The sequence below is a fragment of the Peromyscus leucopus genome, chromosome 1 (assembly GCF_004664715.2).
Source record: "Peromyscus leucopus breed LL Stock chromosome 1, UCI_PerLeu_2.1, whole genome shotgun sequence".
Lineage (NCBI taxonomy): Eukaryota > Metazoa > Chordata > Mammalia > Rodentia > Cricetidae > Peromyscus > Peromyscus leucopus.
In genome coordinates, this window is record NC_051063.1 from 29532253 (window position 1) to 29554027 (window position 21775).

Below are 21775 nucleotides of genomic sequence, written 5' to 3' on the forward strand. Positions count from 1 at the left end.
AAAGATGCACCTAAATGATAGTCTGTCAACAACGCCATAAAAATAATGAAATGATCGCAAAATAGAGTATCAATTGTCAAAAATAAAGGTGTAAACCCAGTATCTTATCTAATTGTAAAATAAATTCTTATTATAAATCGTAATTATTTTCAATTTCTATTACATTTTTATTCAGTGTCTTTAAACTACTATTTCTAACTTTACTTTTTATAATGCTCAAAAAACTTCCAAAATGGAAGTTCAAAAGGGCCAGAGGGTCAGTGGTTGAGAGTGCTGCTGCTCTTGCAGAGGACAAGAACTCAGTTCCCAGAACCCATGTCAGATGACTCACAACAGCAAGCCCCAGGGGCCCAACGCCCTCTTCTGGCCTCCGCATGCACACGTTAAGAACAGACCCGTAAACTACCTACTTCAGGTGCACTCGAAAACAGTCATAAATTATAGAATCATAAAATACAATGGGAACACCAGCCCTTAAAGGTTTGTCCAACAGAATTTCAAATTATTGATGAATAAAATATTTGCAAGATAGTGAAAAGAACATTTTAAATTAAAATAATTGTGGGAACAACAATCTTTTATCTACACTTAAATTTTCAACTTTGATAAAACATGAGACATACTGTGTAATAAAAGCAAAGAATAATGTCATAAGCAATTTGTCAACAATCATGATAGCTAAGGTGAATGCAAAATCTGTATTATATGTTCATACTTTTTCTATATCCTATACATTTTTCCTCTTACAACTGTCCAATAATGCAGTATTATTAAAAAGTTTAAATTAATAGTAAAATGCTACGATTTCAAAATTAACATCCTGATTTTCTGACTACTTATAAAATATTATGAAGTAACCCAAATTTCCAAACATCTGAGAGCTAGTAGAAATACCTCCTTCATTAAACCCTTACACTGAGTATAGCTTAATCCTTGTTTTCAGAATTTAAATGTTCCTCAGTTCACTAAAACAGAAAGACAATTATAAAAAACACATACCCTTGCTTATCTGTCAGCCTAAACTCACCCAAATCTCACTAAACATATATTTATGAAAAAATATTCAAACCAACATAAAGGAATAAACTAAATATGAAGAAAATAAAGAGTATTTATAAAGACGTCTAAAGTTCATATAGCATAGAATTTATTCATCTATGCCATACTTACATTACTGTGTATAGACTTAAGTTGGTAGTCAATACACAGAGTACTATAATAATCTGTGAAATCCAGCCATCAGCAACCATCATAAATTTGTGTACAGATCAATAGGGTAGACTTCAAATAAACAAATTATACAGCTATCTACTTTCCTATGACGGTCAGTAAGTACATCGGGCAAACATAATCACTCACCTAAGCACAGCTACTAAAGGCGCATATATTGAATCTCCATCATAAACGTACATATGATCCCAGCTGCACTCAGTAGCAAAATGATTGAATCTTAACCTTAACACTGCATTTGGACTGAAAGAAAAAAAAAATAGAATCTCTTCAAATTCAAATAACATATAATATATTTAGAATTAGACATGGTAATTTTATTAAAAATCTATTTACAGGTACTTTTTCTACAAATAATTAAATCACCAGAAGAAAAACTGTATGCTGTCAAGATACTGGTTTCAAAATACACGTATCTTTTTCTTAAAAATTCAGTCCACGATAAAAGGCAGGCATTATAGACTTGATGAAGGCAGAAGTTAAATACTTTATCTATGTACTTTTTTTTTAATGAAACCTTGTTAAATTACATACTAACATGGATGCATTCTATCACAGCGAGTTGTACTTGAATAAAGTTAGTTATAAAATTACAACTTCCAGCAGCAACTATTCTCATTGATACAGAAGCTTTCAGTAGAGGCATTAGGTTCTTTCAATTTTTTCTCAAAATAGTGATACACTATGAAGAAGCAAAGTTAGACTACAAGTAAATAGCAGAAAATAGCTGTTGTGGTTTTAAAAAGACTTTTAAAGTGATCCAAAAAGCACAGCTTCCCAAGTACACTCAAAAAATTATTTTAAAAAAGGTACCAAAGCATTCCTACCAATTTATGATCTACTCCTCACTGTGAAAAGTACCCAGAAGTAAACTAACTCATCTACAAAATGTCATGAAATATTTTTAAAAGATCCCCAGCACAATTATAAGACTATTAGAACTAAAATGCTGAAGAAGTATTAACCGATGGCATAATCCAGCATAGAATATTTTCATACTTTCTACAGCATTTGTAAAATTTCTAACAAGATGTTTTCAAAATCCAAGAGGCCCAATGTGTTTAGTCCTGCAATAATGTAACTCCAAAGCAAAATATGTATTTATCCATTATACTACAAATGGAAGGTACTGTGATTCACATTTTTAAACTTCATAAAAATTATGTTCCAATAATAAGCAAGGAAATAAAATACACAGCTAGTCATTTTACCTAATGTTTTAACAGTAATTATTACTCTAATATCTCAGAATAAAATTAACTTATTTAACTCAAACTGTATACTTACTAGCCTTCAATTAGCCATGTACACTTAGTTTTATATTTATAGTTAATTGGACCATCTGTTAAATATCCAGAAGGTTCTGTTAACCTAGAAAAGAAAAATCATGAAAACAATATTACCATTAACATTAAGGCATGCAGTACTAAGATAAAATTCAAATCATTAGGCCAAAACACTCAGACATAGAGAGATGGAGACATGGCTCAGTGGTTAAGAACACTGGCTGCTCTTCCAGAGGACCAGGGTTCAGTTCCCAGCATCCACATGGCAGCTCTCAACTCTCTATAACTCCAGTTCCAGGAAATCTGACACCTTCACACAGGCATACATGCAGGCAAAACACCAATCAATGCTCATAAAAATCAGTACGTAATTTTAAGAAATAATAATGTGACAAAACTCTTTACAAATTATAGGCTATAATGACAATCTAAATCAATTTTCTCTCTACAACTGAAAGGAAATTTTGCCCAAATTTCCTTAAAACTTGATAAACCATGCCCATTTCAACTGACATAGCAGGAAGTCGATGAAAAACTCAACGTTTTACTGAAGGGTTCTGTGTTGACAAAATGTTGATTAGGTTAAATTTTATTTCACAAAAACTAGGCTCTGGCAAATGAAGGAAGATCAAATTCACTCTGACCGGTGCAGATCTACAGAGTAAGAAACCTCACGTGTGTGTCTCTTTCTCTGGGAAAACACAGCTATACATGATTCCCAGGCACCCGAATTGTCAAGCAGACACCATCATACTTCAGAGTCTGCTGCCCATTTTCATCAGTTTCTCTTAACTGCTTTGCACTTGTGCACCATCTCCAATTTTAAAATAAAAGTGTGTCAAAATGCTTTTGTTTATACTTAAAATAGAAAAACATCAGATTTTTCAGAACTTTAAAATATTTAAGACAAAAATTTAGATGTCCTGACTTATAGACAAATTAATCAACAAATCCATATTTCAAATGATTACCATACCTTTTTATTTAGCGTTCATATGTATAGATACATACTTCACGGATAACTAGCTTTTTGTAGTTACATAAACAGACATACATATATACCCAGCGGTGTGTGTGTGTTGTGTGTATAGGTGTGTACATATATCACTCTTATATAATTTTATTTTGCACACAAAGTTGTCAGAAGCTAATTTTACAACTTAGTCTAGCTAGACCAACCATGCAATGTGGTTGAGAGAGAACGTAAATAATCAGAGCTGGGCAGTGGTGGCGCACACCTTTAATCCCAGCACTCAGGAGGCAGAGGCAAGTGCGTTTCTGTGAATTCGAGGCCAGCCTGGTCTACAGAGTGAGTTCCAGGACAGCCAGGGCTACACAGAGAAACCCTATCTAAAAAAACAAGGAAAAGAAAAAAGGAATAATTTGATACAAACAAAAATCAACAAAGATTTGGGGATCGTGTTTCCTCATTTGTGGCACAGGTAAAAAGCTCTTTACCTGTGTGACGACTGTCTTCTCAGGTAACCTGCATTATTATTGGGGAGTTTGAATATGTTCAAGAGCCTCCTCTAGAAGCTGAATCTCTAAGGGGTACACTGTGCCAATCACCCATCTGGTACCTTCTCACTTCCCATTCACCCACTTGCCGACTGTGTGAAAATAGATCTGGGCCCTCAAATAGTTTTTCTTTGCCAGATGGCAAGGAGTTTTTCAGTAAGCTGGCATGCTTTGCCCACAAAGTGTCCTGGAAGAGACTTCGGGAGGAAGGCTTTTGCTTCCTGGTTCCACCGTTCATGCAGCCTGTGTGGCTTTGCCAACACTAAGTCACCACACAACACATCATGGCCAGCAGCATCCAAGCCACTGGCGGCTTCCCCAGCGCTTCCTCTCAGCCAACGTTTGAGGCAAGGTCCGCACAGCGAGACACCTCCCATGAACAGTTTTCCTCAGTTCCTGAAGCAAGTTCCACCACAGCCACGCCCACCAAGCAAGACGTCAGTTTAGATGGTGAGGAAGACCCCTGACCCGTGTATTCTCAGCAGTAAGCAGAAGGGGCTGCTCCTTTAACTGTCTCTACTCTTCCAGAGTTCTCTCTCTCTTACTGCTCTAATCTCTATTACAAATCAGACTATTTACACTAAGTCTTGTTAAAACTATGTCTCCCTTTCCTAAATTTATTAAAGCCAAGTACACTGCAACCAAATTCATGCAAAATAAATTAACAATAACATACCACTTTTCACCCAACAGAAGGACAAAATGTGACAATATCGAATATTGGCAAAGAGGAGAAGAAAAAGAATTCTCATGTGAATAATTCAGTACAACTTTATAAAATAATTTTCTGTTATCTTAATAGTTGAAGACATACATATGGTGGTGCAGTGCCTGACAGTGGCCGTGCTGTGCTCACAATGTAGTGCAGTGACTCACAGTGGCCGTGCTGTGCTCACACTGTACAGTGACTGACAGTGGCCGTGCTGTGCTCACAATGTAGTACAGTGACTCACAGTGGCCGTGCTGTGCTCACAATGTAGTGCAGTGACTCACAGTGGCCGTGCTGTGCTCACAATGTAGTGCAGTGACTCACAGTGGCCATGCTGTGCTCACAATGTACAGTGACTGACAGTGGCCGTGCTGTGCTCACACTGTACAGTGACTGACAGTGGCCGTGCTGTGCTCACAATGTACAGTGACTCACAGTGGCCGTGCTGTGCTCACAATGTACAGTGACTGACAGTGGCCGTGCTGTGCTCACAATGTAGTGCAGTGACTGACAGTGGCCGTGCTGTGCTCACAATGTAGTGCAGTGACTCACAGTGGCCGTGCTGTGCTCACACTGTGCAGTGACTGACAGTGGCCGTGCTGTGCTCACACTGTACAGTGACTGACAGTGGCCGTGCTGTGCTCACACTGTACAGTGACTGACAGTGGCCGTGCTGTGTTCACAATGTAGTGCAGTGACTGACAGTGGCCGTGCTGTGCTCACAATGTACAGTGACTGACAGTGGCCGTGCTGTGTTCACAATGTAGTGCAGTGACTGACAGTGGCCGTGCTGTGCTCACACTGTAGTGCAGTGACTGACAGTGGCCGTGCTGTGCTCACACTGTACAGTGACTCACAGTGGCCGTGCTGTGCTCACAATGTAGTGCAGTGACTGACAGTGGCTGTGCTGTGCTCACAATGTAGTGCAGTGACTCACAGTGGCCGTGCTGTGCTCACAATTTAGTGCAGTGACTGACAGTGGCCGTGCTGTGCTCACAATGTACAGTGACTGACAGTGGCCGTGCTGTGCTCACAATGTACAGTGACTGACAGTGGCCGTGCTGTACTCACAATGTAGTACAGTGACTAACAGTGGCCGTGCTGTGCTCACACTGTACAGTGACTCACAGTGGCCGTGCTGTGCTCACACTGTAGTGCAGTGACTCACAGTGACCGTGCTGTGCTCACACTGTACAGTGACTGACAGTGGCCGTGCTGTGCTCACAATGTAGTGCAGTGACTCACAGTGGCCGTGCTGTACTCACAATGTAGTACAGTGACTCACAGTGGCCGTGCTGTGCTCACAATGTAGTACAGTGACTGGCAGTGGCCGTGCTGTGCTCACAATGTAGTGCAGTGACTGACAGTGGCCGTGCTGTGCTCACACTGTAGTGCAGTGACTCACAGTGGCCGTGCTGTGCTCACAATTTAGTGCAGTGACTGACAGTGGATGTGCTGTGTTCACAATGTAGTACAGTGACTCACAGTGGCCGTGCTGTGCTCACAATTTAGTGCAGTGACTGACAGTGGATGTGCTGTGTTCACAATGTAGTACAGTGACTGGCAGTGGCCGTGCTGTGCTCACAATGTACAGTGACTCACAGTGGCCGTGCTGTGCTCACAATGTAGTGCAGTGACTCACAGTGGCCGTGCTGTGCTCACAATGTAGTACAGTGACTGACAGTGGCCGTGCTGTGCTCACAATGTAGTGCAGTGACTCACAGTGGCCGTGCTGTGCTCACAATGTAGTGCAGTGACTCACAGTGGCCGTGCTGTGCTCACAATGTAGTACAGTGACTGACAGTGGCCGTGCTGTGCTCACAATGTACAGTGACTCACAGTGGCCGTGCTGTGCTCACAATGTACAGTGACTGACAGTGGCCGTGCTGTACTCACAATGTAGTACAGTGACTGACAGTGGCCGTGCTGTACTCACACTGTACAGTGACTGGCAGTGGCCGTGCTGTGCTCACAATGTACAGTGACTCACAGTGGCCGTGCTGTGCTCACACTGTAGTGCAGTGACTCACAGTGGCCGTGCTGTGCTCACAATGTAGTGCAGTGACTCACAGTGGCCGTGCTGTACTCACAATGTAGTACAGTGACTCACAGTGGCCGTGCTGTGCTCACAATGTAGTACAGTGACTGGCAGTGGCCGTGCTGTGCTCACAATGTAGTGCAGTGACTGACAGTGGCCGTGCTGTGCTCACACTGTAGTGCAGTGACTCACAGTGGCCGTGCTGTGCTCACAATTTAGTGCAGTGACTGACAGTGGATGTGCTGTGTTCACAATGTAGTACAGTGACTCACAGTGGCCGTGCTGTGCTCACATTAGTGCAGTGACTGACAGTGGATGTGCTGTGTTCACAATGTAGTACAGTGACTGCAGTGGCCGTGCTGTGCTCACAATGTACAGTGACTCACAGTGGCCGTGCTGTGCTCACAATGTACAGTGACTGACAGTGGCCGTGCTGTGCTCACACTGTAGTGCAGTGACTCACAGTGGCCGTGCTGTGCTCACAATGTAGTGCAGTGACTCACAGTGGCCGTGCTGTGCTCACAATGTAGTACAGTGACTGACAGTGGCCGTGCTGTGCTCACAATGTAGTGCAGTGACTCACAGTGGCCGTGCTGTGCTCACAATTTAGTGCAGTGACTGACAGTGGCCGTGCTGTGTTCACACTGTAGTGCAGTGACTAACAGTGGCCGTGCTGTGCTCACAATGTAGTGCAGTGACTCACAGTGGCCGTGCTGTGCTCACAATGTACAGTGACTCACAGTGGCCGTGCTGTGCTCTCTCTCTCTCTGTCTCTGTCTCTGTCTCTGTCTCTCTGTCTCTCTCTCTCTCTCTGTCACACACACACACACACACACACACACACACACACAAATAAATTTTTTAAAGACCATGGAGTTAGTGTACTGCTGTAAAAACACAATGATGTGCTAAAGAAAGAAAGCTATCTATTGATTCTGGTGCAGTGTGAATGCCAGAGACTTCTCTAACACTTAAAGAAATGGACGGATGTCTGGTCATGACCTCTCATGGGTTTTCTTCATAGCCCTCATGTCATATGCTAAAAAATACATTAAAAAACAAACAAACATACAAAAACAGTGGACACGTGAGAGTTAGGATTCTAATCACATGTATTTCAGAACCTGGATCTGCATGTATTTTTTTGAACCTTCCGAGCCTGTGTATTTCCAAATCCTGTACTGGGGAAAAAAAACTGACTTCTGACTTAAAGGAAGGGGCTACTTGTCCTTTGGCCATAGCACACAAAACACCAGAACTGAATTAAATAGGTTTAATCAATTAATGAATATTGGCTACAATAATCATGCTTCCAAAATCCATGCAGCTCATGTACAACAATGGAGAATATAATTTTAAAAAGCCCTAAATGTCTGAGAATTAAGAAACAGCAGCTTCCTATGTTACAAAGTCATCTAGAAAACATTTTAATTGACTCATTCTAAGATAACAACCTACTAAAGTTTGTAAGATGAAGATGAAATAGTGCTTAGCAGAATTTATAGCTCTAAGTATTAGAAAACTGAAAACCAATTATATAAATTGTAACTCAAGAAACTAGAAGAATACATTCAAAAAGAATTGTAAGGAATGAAATGGTAAAAGAAAAATAGAAATTCTCAAAATAGTGAAATCCTATCAAAAAGAGAGACCTGTAGAACTAAAAAGTATTTCATATAGAATAATAGCTGTCAAACTCCTAACAAACTTGTCAAGAAAGGAAAAAAATATTAGTTATCGAGAAGGAAAGGGGGCATTATTACTAACTCAACAGAAAAAAATAGGATATTAAAATTTTCCTGTCAGTTAATTTGATGGTTTAAATAAAATATGGGGGAAAAGTCTTTAAAACTCAACTTGGCAAAACCAACAATCGCAAAATGGAAAATCTAAAACGTCCTGCATCTGCTGAAGAAGTTTATAAGAAACAACACAGCACCAAAAATACCTGCGAGCACAGACGACTCACTGGTAAAATGTTTCCATTACATAAATGAGAATAATAAAAATGTTTTGTAATTTCTTTCAGAGATTAGAGAAAAAAGGAATTCATGCCAACTTATTTAATAATGTCAGGATACTCTGCTCAAGATGACAAAACCTGACGAGAATGTTCCAAGAAATAAACATTACAGATAAACAGCACTCAAAAAAAAAAAAAAAACTCAGTAAAATGTCAAATTTAATTAATCATTAAAAAAGAATAACAGAACAATATTCCTGACAGAAACATGTCAATGTGAAGATCTGGAAACTCGTGAAGGCACTCCTTGAAAACCAGAAGAAAACTGACAGCTGGTTTTGAAGAATTGGGCCAGTGAAAGTCTGTGCAGGTACACACCACGGAATTTAGGAAGCCCGTGAATGCCTAAATCAGACTACATGCCCAGAAAAGACCTCAAGCGACTCTATGAGACTCCGCTTGTCATTAGGCTCAGAACAAGCAGGAATGAGGGACAAAGGAGTCTCAAACACCTTGGCATCACTCAAGGTGTACACAAAATCTGCAGACTCAGATCTCATTATTCCTTGGCCCCAGGTAACCATGGAAATCGCCTTCACAATAGTAGCAGCTGGCCACAAGGTAAGAAAATGGTGATACCAGAGAGTTCTCCAGTTCCTTGGCTGTAGTTTAAAACATTCTCCTTCCCTCCAAAGAGGGATACTCTAGAGAACCACCACACCCTTTCCTCTCTTCCTTAGAGGAGGAACATGAAGGAAGTGTTTTGCTCCTCACTACACAACAGGAACACCTGAGGCTACATGTGCCCCCTATTCTGTTCACTTTCAGTATCACTACAAAGATTGCTAAGGCAATATACTCACCACACCCTACAGTGAGAACACACTCACACCCTACAGTAAGAACACACTCACACCCTACAGTAAGAACACTCACACCCTACAGTAAGAACACACTCACACCCTACAGTAAGAACACACTCACACCTGCAGTAAGAACACACTCACACCCTATAGTAAGAACCCATTCACACCCTACAGTAAGAACACACTCACACCCTACAGTAAGAACACACTCACACCCTACAGTAAGAACACACTCACACCCTACAGTAAGAACCCATTCACACCCTACAGTAAGAACACACTCACACCTGCAGTAAGAACACCACATCATCACCACACCTGCAGTAAGAACACACTCACACCTGCAGTAAGAACACACTCACACCTGCAGTAAGAAACCACTCACACCTGCAGTAAGAACACACTCACACCCTACAGTAAGAACACTCACACCCTACAGTAAGAACACTCACACCCTACAGTAAGAACACACTCACACCCTACAGTAAGAACACTCACACCCTACAGTAAGAACACACTCACACCCTACAGTAAGAACACACTCACAACCTACAGTAAGAACACACTCACACCCTACAGTAAGAACACACTCACAACCTACAGTAAGAACACACTCACAACCTACAGTAAGAACACACTCACACCTGCAGTAAGAACCCACTCACACCTGCAGCAAGAACACACTCACACCTGCAGTAAGAACACACTCACACCTGCAGTAAGAACACACTCACACCTGCAGTAAGAACACACTCACACCTGCAGTAAGAACACACTCACACCTGCAGTAAGAACACACTCACACCTGCAGTAAGAACAAACTCACACCCTACAGTAAGAACACACTCACACCCTACAGTAAGAACACTCACACCCTACAGTAAGAACACACTCACACCCTACAGTAAGAACCCATTCACACCTGCAGTAAGAACCCACTCACACCTGCAGTAAGAACAATTTCCTTTCAAGTCTCTCAATCTCTTAATTCTTCCAACCATCACCTCAAACCTTTGACATTACACTTTCAACTTATTCACAACCTAGAACTGTTCTAAAACACAAGTCTCAAAACTCCAAAACCATAGGTAACCGACCACAAACAACTGGTTTTCAATTTATTCATTTAGTTCTCACTCCTAACACCCTTATACTACCACTTCGTGGAGATCTCCAGAAATTAAGTAACACATAATTTGTAATATGCCTTCTAAGTTTCAAACCATTAACTTTTTAAGACAGGTCATTGCTCTGTAGCTCTGGCTAGCCTAGGACTTGCTGCATAGCCAGGATGGCCTTGCAAATCATGGAAACCCTCCAGCCGCAGACTATGGAATGCTGTGATTGTAACTGTGAACCACTACACCTAACTATCATTAAACTACAATACTCTGTTCTTGAACTAAGAACCAGAGATAAATGGGTGCCTAAATTCAGAGCCCAGCACCCATGTTTTTTTTTAAGAAAAAAAAAACAAAAAACTGGCATGGCTGCATGGGCTATTTTGTGAGCGAAGACAAGAGGATTGCTAGGGCTTGCTGGCCCCCAAACACACAATACCATGCCCAGCTTTTCTGTGGGTTCTGAGAATTGAACTCGGATCCGCACACTTGCAATGGCAAGTACTTTTCCACCTGACCCATCTGTCCAGTCAGAGGTGTTTCTTAAAATAGATTTTCTAGTTGAATACCATTAACAGTTTGTTGGTTACCTTTTTGTTGTTTTACAATTGTTGACAAATACTAGTTTTTGTTGATATTTTATTTGTGCACCCCAATAAAGCTTATCTAGGGATCAGAGGGAAAAGACAGCCACTGTATTAAACATAGAGGTCACGCGGTGGTAGCACACGCCTTTAATCCTAGCACTCGGGAGACAGAGATCCATCCTAACCGTAACCCTAACCCTGACAGAGATCCATCCAGATCTCTGTGAGTTCAAGGCCACACTGGAAACAGCCAGGCATGGTGACACACGCCTTTAATCCCAGCACTAGAAATGATAGGGCTGGGCAGAAAGAGGAAGTGATGTAGCTGGGTGGAGAGAGGAAGTGAGATGGAGGGCACAGAAAGGCATACAGACATGGGTATACAGGAAGTAGCTCTCTCTCTGGAGGTTGAGAGGTTGGGTAAAGTGGGGATGGCTGTGGCTTTTTCTATTCCTCTGATCTCTCAGTTTTCACCCTAACATCTGGCTCGGAGTTTTCTATTAGTAGACCATTTAGCAATTCGTCTTACACTGGTTGTGTATATTTCTGGAGTACAATATGATGTCTCCACACAAACACACACTATGGAGATGGGAGATGGCTAGCTGGAGATGCTGACTAGAGATTATAATCCAGCACTGGAGCGGCAGAGACAGGCAGATCCTGGGGCGCACTGGCCATTCAGCCTAGCCTACTTGGTACGACTATCTTAACAAAAAGGAAAAAGGTGGACAGCACTTGAGGAACAATACCACAACACCCAGCATTATCCTCTGGCTTCAATGTCAATGCACATACATGCACATATGCCCACACACACATGTGCACATACCCACACAAGCAAAGCACTAATTAATGTACCTTTCACCTCACATATTTATCTTCCTGTATGATAAGAACATTTAATTACCTTTAGTGGTGTTGAAATACACATTTGCAACCATAAATCACCTGGCTATACAAGACTACACCAAGACTTCCTCCCATCTAACTGAAACTGTCCACATCATACCCTTCGCCAAACATTGCCCTTTCCTCGTCCACCCCATCACCCTCAACACCAGCCTACACAGTGAGTCCAACCAGGGGCCATTTCTCTTTCCACTCTGGGTTTATTCACTTACTATAATGTCCTTTACATTGCAAATGACACAACTCCCATTCAGCCTCAGTACTTCATTGTGCATACAAGCCACTTTTTTAGACCATTCATCTGTTGATGAGCACTTACATTCTCCACAAACGTAGGAGTAAAGACACATTGCCAAAAGTGGAACTGCTGAGTCACGTGGCAAATCTAGTCCCAGTTTTTTTTTAAGAACCTTCCCACTATTTCCAAAGTGGGTGAAGTAATTTACATTTCCACTAAAAAATTTTCCATTTCTTCACATTGTAGCCAACACTTGCTATCTTTCATCTTTTTAATAATAGCTTTTCTAACAGGTGTGAAGTAATTATAGTTTTAATTTGCATTTCCCTAATGCATAGTGATGTTGAACATAAATTTAATGTATTTTTGGCCTTTTGTATGTCTTAAGAGAATTCTATTCAAGTCCTTTGCTTGCTCTTAAATAGGCAGTTTTCTTGTTAAGTATTTGAGTTCCTTAATTTGGGTAAGCGTCCTAAATGTATGATTCATGAATATTTTTCCAATCTGTAGAGTTTATTTTCACTCTATGAGTTATTACCTCTTGCCACAACCTGCGCAGTTCAGGTCTGAACCCGACTAGAGGTGATGAGGGATGGAGAAATGACAGACACACAGCCACAGGTGCAAGACAGCTGGGATCAGATGGGCTTTGCACACCATGATGGAGTGGCGCCTATACTGGCACAACCCAGAGCCTCGGGGTTCATCACACAGAGTGCAGATGGAGAGCTTGGCTAGTATGGTGGTATTTTATTTGTACTGAAATGTGATTTTAATTGTATGTTAATAAATAAAGTTGCCCGGGTATCAGAGCTATTAGAGCCATAGCAAGAGCGTTGAGGTGGTGGCACACGCCTTTAATCCCAGCACTTGGCAGAAGAGCTAGGTAGATCTCTCTGTGTTCAGGGATACAGCCAGCATTGGAGACATACGCCTTTAAGACCTGGAGGGCTGTACATACAGGCAGTGACGAGACAGCCATGTGTTTGAGTTTACAACCAATGAGAAGGCAGAACAGAAAGACTATTTAAAGACAGACACACAGGAAGTAGCTCTCTTTCGGGGAAGCTAGGAGCACTGCAGGAGGTAAGATTTTAGCTCTGAGCTCTGACCTCTCGGCTTTCTCTTTTACATTGGTTCTGTGTTTCTTATTTAATAAGACAGTTGGTTACATCTACAGGCTAGTCTCCATAGGTGTCTGTAGGCTGTGAGCAGCTGGGCAGAGGGAGCTTCGGGTGCTACTTTTGTACACACTGATCAACCGTTCTCACTTAGATCCCCAAGGAAAGCTTTGCCACCCCTCTGCGCGCTTCACCGCAGAAGACTCTGCCACTCCCATAGGGCTGTGGGGTCCTTGGCATGGCCACACCCACATCCACAACATACATTCACTCAGAACTTAATTCACTCAGGGCTTCCTCTGGTCCCTACAACTTCTGCCGTGCAGAAACTTTTAACTTTATTCATCTCCCATGCCTGTTTATTTTAAGGCCGGTGCTCTTGGGGTCACACATAAGAAGTCATCTGAAACTCCTATCATGGAGTTTTTCCTGTCATCTTTGCAGAGTTAGGAAAAGCCCAGTCCTGGAGGGCTTCACTGGTGTGCCCTTAGTTGTTTTTTTGTTGTTTGGTTTGTCAACTTGACACAAGCTAGGGTCATCTGGGAAGAGGGAAATTCAATTGAGAAAATGACTCCATCAGACTGGCCTGTAGGCAAATCTGTGGGACATTTTCTTGATTTATTACTGGTGCAGGAGCGTCCAGCCTGCTGTGGGCAGGGCCACACCTGGGCAGGTGGTTGTGAATCGTAAAAACAAGTAGGCCGAGCAAGCCATGGAGAGCCAGCCAGTGAGCAGCTTCCTTCCATGGCTACTTCGGTTCCTGCTTCCAGGTTCCTGTCCTGAGTCATTGTCTTGAATTCTCTCAAAGATGGAGTGAGACTTGGGAGTTTGGGGATGTAACAACTTCCCTCCCCAGGCTGCTTTTGGTCATGGGGTTTATCACAGCACCAGGGACCCTAAGCAAGTGGTAAATTGTACCAAACACATAATGAAGAAATAATGCAAGTGCCACAAAAATTCTTCCGGCAAATAATGAGGGTGATTCTATGAGGTCTGCATTACATACCCACATATCCACATACACACACATATTAAAAATAAAGAAAGTAAAAGATAGCCCCAACCTGGTGGAAAATACTTCCAAATGATCAAATACTACCCAGTAAGTAAAAGAATTCATAAAAATGAAAAATAAGGGGAAAATTGAATGTGGACAAGATGTGAAAGTTTCCTCACTAAAGAAGACAAACAGACGACAAGTAAGCACACCACAAGATATCATTAGTCGTTAGGGGGTGCAAAGTGAACCCATGAGACGGCTTAGCAGGGAAGGCTGCTCCCTGACAATGCTGACAACCCGAGTTCCATCCCAGAGCCCCCATGGTGGAGTCACATGACCTCTACACGTCTTATGGCAGGTCACATGTGCACACACACTCTAAATGAATGGTTTAAAAAGGACCAATGATATATCACTTATCTATTAGAATTGTTACAATGTAAATGGACAAGTATTGACTAGGATGTGAATTAACTAGAACATTCGAATACTACTTGGGAAGGTAAATGATTATATTCACTCTGCAAAATAGTTTATAAATTTAAAAAATTAAACCTGTGGGGCTGGAGAGACGGCTGTGCAGTTAAAAGGGCTGTCTGCTCATCCAGGATCCAGATTCAATTTCCAGCACTCACATGGTAGCTCATAACTGTCCTTAACTCCAGTTCCAGGGGACATGCCACTCTCTTCTGGCCTCCAGGGACACATAACACTCATCCACATAAAATAAATTTCTTTAATTTAAAAACAACTAATCATGCATTTAGCAGATGCACTATTTGGTATTTCTCCCTAAGAAATGGAAGCAAAGAGCAGGAAAGGGGGTATTAAAAATGTCTGGGCGTGATTGCTATTTTTATAATCATTATTACTGTGATGGTTTCAGGGATACATACATAAGACAAAACTTCCCAAATATTAAACTTTAAATAAACTGTGTATTACAAATTATGGATCAAGGGCTAGAGAAACAGATCAGAAGTTACAAACACATACGTGCTCTTGCAGAGTTAAGCTCCCAGTGCCCTGAATGTCAGCAAGCTCACAACTGCCTGTAACACCGGCTCCAGGGCTCTAGAGACCTCCTCTGGACTCCTTGACTTATACATGTATGCACATGCACAAATGCACAGGCACACACTATACACATGTACTCATGCACAAATACACACACGTGCACACACACGACACATACACACACATACACCACATACTTTAAAAAATAAAAATAATTTTTAAAGTACAACTCAGGCTAGCACTTGAAGAGCATGTGTAATGCCTTCAATTTAATGTGTGGGACCACAAAAAATAAAATAAAATCGTAAAGAAAAAATAACTAAGTACTTTGCTTTGAAAACACTAAGGCGGAAAAACTGCTATAGGAAGACACAGCAAATGTGAGTGAGGAGTCGGAAAAGCCTCCGTTAGAAACTGTAGTTGAGCTAAGATTAGAAGGTTCAACAGTAACTACCCAAGCAAAGACTAGATAGGAAGAGTTCTGAGAAGTAAGGGCTGTGTGAAATACCGAGGCTAAAATGAAGTCACAAGAAAGCAAGCACAGACATAAATCAAATCTGTTTAAGAAGCCGAATAATGGAGACCAAAAAAGAAACCAACTTCACAAATTTAGACAGAAAGTCCATTTAAATTATTTTAAATCCCTAAGTATGTGATTACGTATTTTAATAATATAAGTGATAATATAAATTATCTATTATAATTTTACTTAGAAGTGAAAACATACTTCTAGAGAACATTCAATTTTTTACATTAAAGTTACTCAAAGGTTCCCTATAATTAACAATAAATATTCAATTGCTTGAGGACTCTCAGCCTCAGGGGGTTGATTTATCTATCCCAGGAGTCTTTTTGGCCCACCCCACAAGAGCTCCCTGCCTGGGCTCCTTCTACACTCACTCAGCATGGAGTGTGTTCTTAGTGGCTTAGGCCAGGTACAGTGGCACACACCTTTGTACCAGCACTTGGGAGGCAGAGGCAAAAGATCTCTGTGAGTTTGAGGCTAGCCTGATCTACATCATGAGTCCAGGACAGCCAGGAGTATATAGAGAGACCCTGTCTCAAAATGGAAAGGGAAAAAAAGTAGCTTACAAAAAAAATTGCAAATTTTAATCCTGCCTCTTCTATTATATATATTATTTATATATGTAATTCCAGTCAGGCGGTGGTGGCACAGCCTTTAATCGCAGGCAGAGGTAGGTGAATCTCTGTGAGTTCATGGCCAGCCTGGTCTACAGATGAGTTCCAAGACAACCAAGGCTATTATACAGTGAAACCCTGCCTCAAAAAACAAAAAAGCAAAAAAATTCCTCTATAAATATGTGAAATTCAGAATCCAAATATGACTAGCATGAAGGTCTAAAAGTAATATATGGAATAAAGTGAATGATTTTTAAAATAGCCTATACAAAAGTGCTTATAACTCTATATTTACAAATAATTCACATTAGTGAAATATTTTCCAATCTCTGATTTACCAAAGAGATTAGAGTGATAAGTACCAAAGCTACAGTAAGGAGAAAATGTCGAAGTTTCAACAAAAAATATCAATTTTTATAAATAAAATTTTCAACTGCTCTACAAAAATAATTTAACCAGCTTCTAATAAAAATATGTCATTTATACAGGTAAATTATACAGGAATGTTTTCCAGCATAATGTTACACAATGCTACTCAAATACACTTCCAGCTAAAGTCTACCGTAGTCTTGACTACATTTCAAACCAGCCCTGTGCTTCCTAAGTCTCACTCCTAAAACCTTCAGTCTAGCATTAGTGAAAAACGGGTGTTAATTTTGCTTTACCTTTGCCAGAAATGTCTTCTAACTTTGAATGTTTTATTCTTTTCAAATGGAAACAAACAAAAGACCAGAAGGAAAGCTACGGCTCTGAAGCATCACTTCTGATACTATGTCTGCGTCTATGTTTCTTCCCCATCATCAATCTTCCACTCTAAAAAGGCATTCATTCCCTAGCTGAAACATCTATAATAGAAAAAGACTAAGGCAACATACCAATTAATTGTGACACCTGCTTACCAAGATTAATCAATCACTGTTCACAGACGATGTGTAAGGCTGCTATTACTCAGCTTAGTAAAGACTTCCCCGACACTTGGTGAAGGGAGAATGTCAAGTTCAGTTCTTTCCCAGTGTATTACTTCAAACACTAGAAAACAGGTCTTCAAACAAACCTTTCATAGCTCACAAGGCACTTTACCAAAATAACTATTTTCTTCTAAATGACTGTATTCTTTAACATTAAATACACCTCTTTTGCCCCTAAGAATATGCATGAGAAAGCACAGATTTGTTGTACTTATATTTACCCTCAAAACTTGGATTTCATAGAAAAATTAAGTCAAATTTATCAAAAGCACAAGGAATCATAGTATAACAGCTTCCCAAGGACGAATATCCAGTAATAAGTTCAGGACTTATCATCTATCTACACTGAAATCCACTCTCCTTCTACTGGATAATGTGTTGAGTTCATGAACATCTTCCAGTGTTACGTGGTCTAGTTTTCACTTGGTCTGTATGATTTCTCTTACTAAGTGGGACAGCATCTAAGTGAAGTCACAGCGTGCTGACCTAGCTTTCACAAGTGTCCCTACTCCAAACACAGATGTCGGACTGAACGTCTCAGAACTGGAGCACTGGATATCCTCTTTAGACAAATGGAGCAGATTCACCACCACAAAAGCCAAAACCCATTCGTTACATATGGACCAAACAATCTTCCTGTTTGTAGAAAAATGTGAAAAATGAATGTAACCTTTTCCTTTTTGGTTGCTCCCAGCATATATTCAAGATTCTGTTAATAGGTGAACTGGCAGCCAGAGGAGATAAGGCTACTCATGAGGTACAATTCAATCAGATCTCTTGCTCACTGTAAAACATTTCTAAACTTTTAATTGGTATTGCTCTCAAATTATTTTAAATGCATTCGTAAAACCTGCATATCAATTTCTCAAACTTTGAGCCCTAGAAACACAGACCTACAGCTCCAAACAAATTTTATGAAATTTCACCCAAGGTTCCCCTTCAAAACAACAAACGAAATAGTAAGATCTACTTTAGTTTTGAAAGTGTCATTTAAGAAAAAAAAACTTTACATTGAATGAAGGGCATTGTTCTAACTAGCAACAATAAAAATGTGGAAAAGAGAATAAAGAAAAGACATGCTGCGATTAAAACTCCAAAGAAACTATCCTAGAATATATTAATAATGTGAGTCAAATCCTTCCTTACCTTTGCCTCAAGGCCAGATATTTCATCCAGATTTTGCTATCATCTTCACAACAAATACTAGTCATCTACATAACACAATTTCACAGCCACAAATCAGCCAGCAAACTTCACGTTAAGTATCCAGGAAAAGCTGTCTAAACTGCAGGTTGTCAAGAGGACTGTACTAACGGCCTCCAGAAACCTCTTGGCCTGCAGCCATGCTTCTTTTTATAGCGGGCAGAAATCTAATAAGCATCAACCAATAGGGAGAAGTGTCTTTATCCCCAGAGACTCACACTCCTTAGCACCTTCAGCTTCAGAAAAACCAAAATGATGCTCCCATACAACTGTCAAAAGCCACTCAACCCAAGCCTGTCCTAGCAAATTCAGCATCTCTAAAAGTGCATATCCTGGAGTGAAGCTGGCTGGTTTGGAATCACGACTCAGCACTTTCTGTTTAACCTTGATGGAGCTAACTTAAATAAATCTGCTGTCCGGATATCCCTCTCTAGATCCTGCCTAGGAAGCATGGAATTCCAGTAAGTTATAGACCTGTGGGGAATGAATGAGATGACCAAGGCAGGGCTCAGAACAAGGTACGGAACATAGCATGCCCATCGTAAACCCTATTTACCACACTCGAGATTACTAAACTGCGAGGCGTGCCCTATGACTAGAGGCGAAGGAGCTGGGCCACAACTTTAAACCTTTACACCTCTCACTTCTCACAGTGTTCGTGGGTTTTCATGCGTTATTTGCACCGTTTCTGCTAGAAACAGATACTGTCCTAATTGGCGGAGTTTGGCACGGTGACTGTGAGTGAGACCGTTCTTTCTGCGCAGAGGATGACAAGCCGCGGAAGGCACCGAGTCAGCCAGGGCTGGGCGCCGGCCGGGGTTCCCCGGGGCAGCCTGAGGCTGGAGGGGTGCAGCTCCGGTCCCTCTCCAGGCCGCTCCTAGCACTAGGAGCCGGGGACCCCAGGTCACGGCACGACAGGGAGGACAGCAGGAGAAGGAAGGGCTGAGGTTGGGGTCCCGCGATGGCACTTACTTGAACCTGCCCTGGCAGTGCTGGCACTGGTCCCCCACCCAGCCCGGGTCGCACAGGCAGGTGGAGTTGACACAGCGACCCGAAAAGCAGGAGCCAGTCCTCTCGCAGGGCTTGGACTGGGACACCTGAGCGTAGAGCGCCAGGTAGAGGAAGCCATAGCACAGCAGCCAGCTGGTCCCGTCCAGCAGCAGCCAGGAGGAGGCGCCCCCGCCGCCCGCCGGCCGAGCCCTGCACAGCCCCGGGGCGACCGGCTGCGGGGCACCCGAGCGGGCCCGGCCCCCCGGCTCCATCTTCCCCGGTGCCCCGGCGCGGCGGGGCTGCGCTCGCGGGCTGGCACGGGGATGCCGCCGAGGCGGGGTTCCGGGCGCAGACGACCCCGCCGCCGCCGCCGCCGCCGCTCCTCGGCTCCTCAGCGGCGCCGACCCCGTCCGGCTGTCCGGTCCCGGGCGACGGATCCCAGCCGCGGCGGCCCCCGATCGGCTGCCTCCGGCCACGCTGGGGCATCGCCGCCCGCTCTCCTGACCTTGTCCTCGGCGAGCCGAACCCCGCAGCCGCGGCAGCTCCGGGGAGAGCAGCGGAGAGCCGGCGGAGCCCCGCGCTCCGGAGGGGACCCGAGGGGGAGGGGGCCGGGCGGGGAGGGGGAGGGGACCCGCGCGGCCCCGCCTCGCCCGCGGCCCGCGCCAAATGCCAGGGCTCCGAGCGCCGCTCGCCCTGGAGGGCGGGGCCAAGCGGGAGCCCCGAGCTGGGCGCGTCCAACTCGAGGAGGGGGAGACGGGAGGGAGGACGTCCGCCCCCCTCCGCTCCCCAGCTATCCCGAGGCCCCGCAGCCGCCGGCTTCCCTCCGCCCACCAAGCAGGGTCGCTTGGCCGCGGCCGCAGCCCACGCCGGGAAGGGACGTCCCCGCAGCCTCGCGCGCTCGTGGTCGTCGTCCCCCCCCCGATCCCGGCGCTGTGGTCTCGCCCGGCCCCTGACGGGGACCCGGGACTCCCCCGCGCGCGCCCACCCGGTCCGCGTGGATGGGAGCGCGTCCCCCAGGTGTGGCCCGCGCCGCGGAGCCCCACGGAGGCGGCGTCCGCTCGGGCTCCGTCGCTGCGGCCGGAAAGCAGCGCTGGCACCCCCCGGGCCGCAGCAGCGCAAGTGTAGCGCTCGCCCCCCGCGCTTCCCCAGCCCCCTGTGTGTTTCTTCTTTTTTTTTCTTAAAAACTCCCAACTACACACAAAGAGCTGAGCATGTGCAGCCAGCAAAGTCTTAAAGGCACCGCGGTCCGACCGCGTTGTGGGGTCTGCGGGGACAGGGCGGGGTGGGGGGCTGCGAGGGACGCGAAGACGTTCCCGGGGGCGGCCGCAGTCGCGGGCAGCCCTTCACCGGTGGACTTGGGGCTCCCCACCCCAACAAAGACGTGCAGGGTTCCGAGCTCCGGGCGCCACCCCTCCTGACGCTGCCTCGGAACCCTGAGAATCTCCCTTTTGCTCGTCAGTGTTTCCTCCTCCGTCTGGGACACTGTTCTGTCTTGAAAATGATTGCGACATCAGAGCTTTTTTTTCTTCTTCTTCAGAAAAGCAGAAGTGTTTCCCAGAAAGGGACCCTTTTCCTTTTTGCAGCGGCATCTGTTTCTTCCTTGAGATGACTTTCCAAGATAAGATGGCATAAGCTGAGATTCTGTGTCTTGTACTTGGTGCTTTCTCTAACGGGCCTTTTAGCTGAACCCTCGAGAGGAAGCCGCGCACAAATTGCAGCGTGTGGTTGGAGCTCCACCAAAGAGCAAGCGGTGTGACCAGGAATGTGAAACTCACCAGACATTTCTGACAGCTGGAGGAGAAAAGTTTTTGTTGTGACCACACAGTCATAATATTATTGTTAAGATTCAATTCGAGTTTATTTTGGGA

The 21775-nt window shown here is 43.5% G+C and overlaps 1 protein-coding gene across 7 annotated transcripts in view; it reads right to left on the bottom strand.

The window, feature by feature from the left end:
• Positions 1 to 20568, bottom strand: part of Atrnl1 (attractin like 1) — a 590535-nt gene extending 569967 nt beyond the window's left edge. For 6 of the 7 annotated variants that reach the window (XM_037205779.1, XM_037205772.1, XM_037205784.1 and 3 more), the window contains exons 1-3: positions 19890 to 20179; positions 2518 to 2601; positions 1360 to 1473 (exon numbers count right to left, since the gene is read on the bottom strand). In XM_037205779.1, coding sequence (XP_037061674.1) covers positions 1360 to 1473; positions 2518 to 2601; positions 19890 to 20179 — 488 coding nt within the window. Of the gene's footprint in view, positions 1 to 1359; positions 1474 to 2517; positions 2602 to 19889 lie in introns of all 7 variants that reach the window. The other variant, XM_028880975.1, reaches the window with a different exon arrangement.
• Between the last annotated feature and the right edge of the window lie 1207 nt (positions 20569 to 21775).